The sequence below is a fragment of the Oryzias melastigma genome, linkage group LG2, assembly GCF_002922805.2.
Source record: "Oryzias melastigma strain HK-1 linkage group LG2, ASM292280v2, whole genome shotgun sequence".
Classification (NCBI taxonomy): Eukaryota; Metazoa; Chordata; class Actinopteri; order Beloniformes; family Adrianichthyidae; genus Oryzias; species Oryzias melastigma.
The window spans coordinates 20632923-20641379 of record NC_050513.1 but is presented as its reverse complement, the minus strand read 5'-3'; the positions used below and the strand labels follow the sequence as shown (position 1 = coordinate 20641379).

Genomic DNA, 8457 nt, shown 5'->3' with positions numbered 1-8457 from the left:
GTCGGGGTGTGTGCATGTGTTAGTGGTTCACCGCGTAGCTTTGGTTGGTTCTCCTGGGAAGTGCCTGTGTCACCATGGTCGAACTCAGCCGTTCATTTCCATCCAGGATTCAAGGATTCCCCAAAACAACTGAAATGCATAGGAGGATTTCTTTTGGTAAGTTTTTTAATGTGTTGGAACATGTGTTCATAGTGAAACTCCACAGTGGAGTTTTTCCTCCAGTATGGATATAAAAGACCTGCCCCTGTAGCCGCTCTATGTCAGAAATACAACGATTCTACTGGCAGTAAAGCAGTTTCCACTTTGAAAAGACAAATCAAGAACAAAAGTAATGAATTGTTTGCTTTAAAAAAATAAATTATGCAGTTTTGTATTGAAAAAAAATAAACGCAAACTTCCGCTTTTACAGTTTTTCCTCAAAACTGTTGCTTTATTTTGTAGTTGTTTAGAAACTGTGAAGGACAGCAGCTGTAGAGCTCAAAAGCTGACAGAAACTACATTTCCCAGAATTCTTTGCGGCGGGTCTGATTCACTCTCACCCTCTAAATCGGACTTTAAACTAAAGCTGGGACTTGTCGTGGGTTGGACCGGTTCCTTCAGGTGTTTTAGGTGCGGCCACGCGCTCAAAGGTCACTTTCTGCGTGGCTTTTTGCGCCCTCACTCGCGCTTTTTCCGCGCATGCGCATCATCCATCCGAGTCTTTCCGGAACGGGACGGTTTTTAGGTTATTACCGAGGAAACATGTCGGCGTCCAGCTGCAGCTACCAGCGCGTGAGCCGGGTCATCTTCGACATGGACGGACTGCTGCTCGGTACCGACCCAAACCCGCCGCTTACGTGTCCGTGTCATCGTGTTTCACATAGTCCGGGTTAGAGCCGGAACGAATTAAAGGGTTCCGATTCGGGAAGAGTTTCAGCGCCGGACTTCGTCGGTCTGGGTCCTTTTCCCGCAGTTTCTTCAGAAACTGGACCGAAACCGAATCAAAACTTCGTCTGTGGAAGTTTGTGTCCGAACTCTGCTGACATTTGAATATTAATCTGATCATATGAAGTGAATTTCTGCAGGTTTATGTTAATTACTGGAAGTTACGATTAATAAAACTTAATACGCACAGAATCATTGAGAAAATTATGTTTTAAAGTTAAACAGGAGTTATTTTTATGGTTATTCTTCACGTCTATAAAGAGAACTTTAAACATTCCAGCTGGTTCCGTAGGAACCAAAGATTCTGTTCCTACAAGTCCAGTTCTTCACAGACCCGAAGCTCCTGACTGAGACCAGAAAAAGCTCAGAGAGGACAGTTTATGTCAAATATCTTAGTGTTTTCAAAGCTGTAGTTAATGCTTCAGTCTGTGGTTCTCTGATCGGGTCGTGGTTCTTCCTGGTTATAGGTTCTGGAGCCTCTAAATGTCTTCAGGCCCATCTGAGTCCAGAGAACCTCCTCTGAGAGGTCCCTCAGAACTCTGTGTCCCGTTTCAGACACGGAGCGCCTGTACACCCAGTCCTTCCAGGAGATCTGCCAGCGCTTTGGGAAGCAGTACACGTGGGCCATCAAGTCCTCGGTGATGGGGAAGAAGGCGCTGGACGCCGCGCAGATCATCCGGGACGCCCTGGAGCTCCCCATGAGCGCCGAGGAGCTCCTGTCTGAGAGCAGGAGCATCCAGGAGCAGATCTTTCCCTCCGCCGAGCTCCTTCCAGGTGAGCCCGCCTCCGAAGATCCTCTGTGCACCTGAGACTCTCACGAAAGCTTCACGACTCGGTACAGTGGAGGTTTGGAGCAGGGGTCTCCGACTCGGTACAGCTGAGGTCTGGAGCAGGGGTCTCCAACTCGGTACAGCGGAGGTTTGGAGCAGGGGTCTCCAACTCTTTCTTGTGAGGACCACATCACTGTTTTCTTCTCTGATCTGGTCAGTTTGTAGACAAACAGAAAAAGTGAAACAATCACAGTCTAAACATTTATGCATTGATAGAAAGTAGTTACATTTTAAATAACTAATTTCTGTAATCTTAACAGAAAAAATAATAATAAAACATTTTAAAAACTAGTAGATATGCAGCATTACCTGAGTGCTGAAAGCTGAATGTGGCTGCTGAAGATTCTAGTGATGATGGCTGAATATGTTGAAATTGATAGCTAAAAATGCTGCAGATGATAGCTGAAAAATTAGCTAAAATATTAGCTAAATATCAAATTAGCTTTAAAAACTGGTATAATGTCTAATTTAGCCAAAGCAGCTAGCATAAATCTAAAATATTAACTAAACTTAAAATTAACCTAAAAAAACCCAAATTAGTCAAAACAGTTAGCATGTGTCTGAAATATTAGCTAACTGCCTAATATGCCTTAAAAACTAGTGAAATATCTCCTTTAGCCATAACCTCCAGCATTAATCTAAAATAACAAACTAAACTCAAATTTTTCCTTAAAAAACTGAAAAAAAACCTAGATTAGACAAAACAGCTAGCATGTAGCTGAAATATAAGCTATACTCCAAATTAGCCTAAAAACTAAACAAAAGTCTCATTAAACCAAAATAAGTAACATGTGGCTACAGTATTAGCTAAATATCAAATTAGCTTAAAAACTGGTATAATGTCTAATTTAGCCAAAGCAGCTAGCATAAATCTAAAACATTATCTACATTTCAAATAGCCTAAAACACTGAAAAAGGCCTACATTAGCCAAAACGGCTAGCATGTTGCTGAAATATTAGCTTCACCCCAAAATAGCCGTGAATCCTTAGTAACTGCCAAAACAGTCAAAAAAGCTAGTATGAAAGAGCTGAATATTGTAATCGCTGAGAGAGCTGAAGAGCTGTAGACGTCCAAAAATAAAGAAAAATTGAAAGATTGAACCAGTAAATATTCTGTCCTCTCCCGTCATGTGGTGGAGGGCTGTAGTTTGGGCATCTTATTTTGAAAGGGGTAACCATAGCAACGTGTTTCTGTTCATGGAGCATCTGGATGGTCAGACATGCCGTTCTTCTGGTCCTCTTCAGTTGATGTGGAGCATCAGAAACCGTCATCCCGACGCGTCCTTTAGCCGTCAGCCTGCAGACCCCCCGGAGAATTCAAAACTTTATTGATAACTGTCAGCTGACGGACAGCCCCCTCTGATCGTCCAGTGCTTCATCTCTGACGCCTCAGTTTCAGGTGTGAGGGTGCAGAGGGGATGTCATCTCTGCTTCAAACTTCCTCTTCTATCAGCACCCCCCACTGCCCGGCCCTTCAAAATAAAAGCCTTTCCTCTGTCATCTGAAGCGCCTGCTCTGTTCGGCAGGTGTGGAGAGGCTGGTCAGGCACCTGAAGAAGCATGGCGTGCCCATCGCCGTGGCGACCAGCTCCGCCGGGGTCACGTACGAGCTGAAGACCAGCCGGCACAAAGACTTCTTCGCCCTCTTCCACCACGTCGTCCTGGGCGACGACCCCGAGGTGAAGGGCGGGAAACCCCAGCCCGACTCCTTCCTGGTGTGTGCCGGCAGGTTCGACCCCCCCGCTCCTCCGGAGACGGTAAGAAGCACAGACGGGGGAGGGGCCGCATCTCTTCAGCTGATTAGCTGTTATTTTAGCAACATGCTAAAGTTTTGGGCTAACTATTTATCTATCGGGAATTTTCAGGCTAATTTAGAGTTTAGCTTCTGTTTTAGCAACATGCTAACGTTTCTTGCTAAATCGTTATCTACTTTGGTTTTTTTAGGCTAATATAGAGTTTAGCTAATATTTTAGCAGCATGCTAACATTTTTGGATGATTTGTTATCAACTGGGATTTTTTAGGCTAATTCAATCTTTAGCTTTTATTTCAACATTTATTTGAACATTTTTGCCTAAATTGTTATTAACTGAGATTTTTGTCGGCGAATTTAGAGTTTAGCTTCTGTTTTAGCAACATGCTAACATTTTTGGCTAAATTGTCTTCTCCTGAGTTTTTGTTGGGTGATATAGAGTTTAGCTAATATTTTAGCCACCAGCTAACATTTTTGACTAATTTAGTTTAATTGACTATTAAATTATTCTTCGACTATTCTAATAATCGATTAGTTGACTAGTCATGGCAGCCCTTTTATGGTTTAGTACTAATACAGGATAATATCGGTTACTGATAAATATCGGCTGATATTGGACATTATGACGTCACTCCGATATTCTGATATAAAAAAATTCTCAGATAAAATCGTCCGATAATTAAAGGGTTAAATTGTGACACTTCCTCTCTCACCACTCAGTATTTACTTGTGTTACAGCGTCTCTGCTCCCCAAAAGTTTCAGCCTCATAGGTACTGCTGAACGGTGCTAGCGTAGCGGCCCAACAACAGCGCGGATCCGCATGCACAACTTTGCTTGATGTGACGTATGAAGACGCGGTGCGCACTCACACACACAGTACAAACACATTCCTGCACACACACACTCATAGAGCAAACGCACGGACATGGCAGAGGTGGCGCTAACAAATAAAATCTGAAGCTGTATTTATCCAAAACATTGACTCTATATAAGAACAGACGGCTCAATAAGCGTTTGTGGGTCTGACGTCGACCGTCTGGGGGGTTTGAGTGACAGGTGACGGGTAGCCAATGGGAGCAGACTTCATCAATGGGTCCGTGAAGACCTTTTAACACCTACTTTACAATTCAACAATGTACCAATCATTGTCCTACTGTTGTTTTCCTCAATGGAATGTACCGATGCAGCAGTTTGAAACAACAAGAGGAGCATGCTGTCGACATTTTTAGACGCGAGAGGGGCACGTGCCGTTCTGCAGCGGCGTCACCCAAATGCTCCTTTTATCTCGACTAAAATGAATAAATGTAAGTAAATCCAAAAGGACCGCTGACAGAATCAAATGTTGGAATGGTTCTCCCTCAAAGGCTTCAACAATGACTTGTACAATTCTCTCCGTTATTAAAGTAGCAGCTGTTTACATCCCGCGGTCTCGTGGTCGAGGCGTGGAAAGAGGCAGAGACTCACAATAAACTCACTCCAGATTGGCGACAGTACTTCCTGTAGATTCATGACTCAGCTATGACTCAGACCAATCGCTGAAGATGGGTTGCAAATGGCGGTATCCGTTTCAGGAATTGACGGTGAAAGCGGCGGCCTACTTTCGCGAGGAGAGGAAGTAATGCATTTCCAATGGGGGACCTCAGTGCTCCAGAAGTCCATTATGTTTACAGTCAATGGTCCAAAGTAGATGCAGACAGCGCGCTGTCTCAGATGTAGCAAAAACGTAACAGAAAGGGCGGGAACAGCAGTAACCTGTCTAAACACCGGGATAAATAGTTACAATAGCTAAATAGCTAAAAGTTTATTCATTTATTTTGCATATTAGTTTCTAACAAAGCAGTCATTTTAGCACTTTCAGATTCAACTATTTCTTTGCATGTTCATTTCATTTATTGATTTATAAAGCACCTTCCACCACCAGTCAAGGAGGCCCAAAGTGCTGTACACAAGGAAAAACAAAAACCGAGCACTGTGCAATAGTAAAACATAAAAAAGGATAAAAGACATAAAATCAAGTAAAACAATTTAAAAACAATGATAAAATCAATAAAACAATTTTAAAACAGAGATAAAACCACCATAAAATAGAATAAAAGCTAGGCTGATGCTAGAAGGCTGTAGTGGAGGAACAATTCTTTTTTAAAACTCTCCAAAGCGTGATCTCTCTAATAGCTGGTGGAAACTGATTCCATAGTTTGGGAGCCAACACAGAAAAAGCACGGTCCCCCTGAACTTAGGTTTGGTTCTGGAACCAGTAGCATGCACTGGTCTGCGGAGCGTAAGGACTTAGTGGGGGAGTATTTTAAAACCAGACTGGAGAGGTAAGGAGGTGCCGTCCCTGCCAGTGACTTAAAAGTAAAAACAAGAATTTTGATAAAAATCAAGTATTGCACTGGGAGCCAGTTCAAAGAAGCCAAGATCGGGTTATGTGGTCAAACTTTTTAGCCCCACAGATAAATCTTGCTGCTGCATTTTGGACCAGTTGCAGCCTGGCTACTGAAGCCTTAGGTAACCCAGAATATAGAGAGCTGCAATAGTTTAGTCTGGACAGCACGAAGGCATGGGTGACAATTTCAAGGTTCTTTTTAGAAATAAAAGACTTGATCCTAGCTAGTCGCCGCATCTGAAAAAAGCATGACCTGGTCACAGCATTTATTTGGATGTCAAGTTTCAGAGCAGCATCAAGTTTAACACCCAAGCTTGTGACAACAGACTGTTCAAACGGGGCAAGAGAGAGGAGATCGATGTTATGATCCTTTCCACCACTAGGGGAAAACACAATCACCTCAGTTTTCTTTTCATTTAGGCCAAGAAAGTTTTCTGTTATTATATTGGACATTATTGGTATTGAACAATGTCCTTGTTACATTGCTATTTAAGTTAAAGTCTTAACATTTGTTCTGACCATTGAAATGCACTTTCTCTATTTCCAGATGGACAGCAGACTGAAAAGCTAATAGTGTTTGTTCTACCTGTTGTTCAATTCATTTGGAGGTAAAACAACTTCTGCACATTTGTTGGAATACATAAGAGCCATGCACTCTGACTTTGTACTTGCAGATATTCTTTTATCAAGTTGAAAACATTTTTTTGATCATCTGTATCAATATCGGTATCGGCTGCAAGAGGCTGGAAAATATCAGATATCGGTTGTAAAAAGTAAATATCGTTCATCACTATTTAGTACGGATCTTTATTGTTCAGCACGGAACAATACGATTCAGTATGGATCAGTACGGTTCAGTATGGGTCAATATGGGTCAGTATGGGTCAGTACTGGTCAGTACGGGTCAATACGGTTCAGTATGGTTCAGTACAGGTCAGTATTGGTCAGTAGGGTTCATTATGGGTCAGTACAGGTCAGTACGGTTCAGAACAGATGGTCTGCGGTGAACTAGGACTGAGTGGTAGTTCCTGGATCAGCGCTGCATCCATCATTGTTACTGAACATGAGTGCCGTGCTGACGGCAGCACCAGATCAGAACAAATAGTTTAGAGAAGGAACAGCTGATGTCCCTCAGAGAGGACCTCATCCCTCCATCCTTCCATCCCCACCAATCAGACGGCTCCACAGCTGCGCCGTGAAAGCAGACATTCGTCTTCATTTGAGCGCAGCTCCACGCCGCCGTTTGCTCTGGGACTTTGGTTAAGTGCTGCAGAACCGGAGGCGGCAGCCCGGAAGAGAAATGTGCTGCGGCGCCGGAGTTAGACGGACTCGTCTCGGTCCAAACGTGGAGCGTGAAGGTCGGCCGCTTCAGTCACCGGTTCAGTGTGAGGGAAGACTCCTCCGCCGTCGACCGAGTCCTGCAGCGCCGTCAGACCCAGTTAGCCATGAACCAGCACAGCCAGATCTAAGAAAGCTGCTGCTTTAGCCTCCAACCCCACAGAGTGATGGGATGACCTTGAACCGACATTGTCTGAGGTTAGCCGTGAGCTTCCAGAACCACGCCGGAGGAAACGGCAATGACCAGATGAAGCAGCGGATAGACGTTCATGCCTAACGGCTGACTGATGTCCTCCTGCCACCTCCTCTCACTCCAGAGCCTCCTCTCCTAATAGGTCTCTGTGAGGGGCCGGATCCTGCAGGGACGTGGAGCCGGCCCGGTCCGTTTCATCCATGAGGAATGAACCGGAGGACCAATCCGCAGACTGCTCCCGGAATAATGAAGGACGACACGTCAGGCTGTGATTAAATGAGGAGGAGGTGCGGGGGGAGGGGGGGGGTGCAGAAAACATCCATCTCTGCCTGAGCCAGATCTGTGGAACTGTTTTTAGAGTGACCCCCCAGGTCTGAAGCCTTCCCTAGACGTGATTCCCAGGAGGATTTATCCGTGTCTGAGAGTGAAACCACAGGATGAACTGAGTCAACCCCTCCCCCACACATTATAGTCAACAATCAGTTTCTCAGGTTCTTAAATGTATTTTTGCCATTGTCTCCCAATTTTCCATTTTTTTCTCACATTTTATCCCTATTTCTTCCCATTCTCACACTTTCTTCCCGTTTTTCCGATTTTCTCCCGTTTTAGCCTATCTTCTACAGAATTTACCAATTTCTCCAATTTTTTTCTCCTAATCTTCTCCCTGTTTTAGCATTTTTTTCCCAGTTTTTCCCATTTCCTAATTTTTCCTGTTTTTTGCCATTTAGTCCCTGTTTATCAATTTTCTTTCTATATTTTGAGATCCCCCCCCCCATGTTTTATCCATATTACCTCATTTTCCCACTTTCTTCTAATTTTTCTGGTTCTCTCCTGTTTTCTCCCATTTTCTCCCAAAGTTTCCCCTTTTTTTTAACCCAATTTTTCAAAAATTTTTCCCATTTTCCCAGTTATTGCAAATTTTCTCCTAATTTTTCTCACTTTCTTTGAGTATTTCCCAATCTGATTTTTTTCCAAGTTATGTCCAGGTAGGCCTGGGCGATGTGGGAATTTTCATATTGCGATATCGCTTTTTTC

The 8457-nt window shown here is 43.7% G+C and overlaps 1 protein-coding gene across 1 annotated transcript in view; it reads left to right on the top strand.

The window, feature by feature from the left end:
• Positions 1-637: 637 nt before the first annotated feature.
• The window catches only part of LOC112140222 (pseudouridine 5'-phosphatase), a 17459-nt gene continuing 9639 nt past the window's right edge, over positions 638-8457 (top strand). The window contains exons 1-3 of the mRNA XM_024263133.2: positions 638-811; positions 1480-1698; positions 3281-3510. Coding sequence (XP_024118901.1) covers positions 679-811; positions 1480-1698; positions 3281-3510 — 582 coding nt within the window. The 5' untranslated portion in view covers positions 638-678. The remainder of the gene's footprint in view (positions 812-1479; positions 1699-3280; positions 3511-8457) is intronic.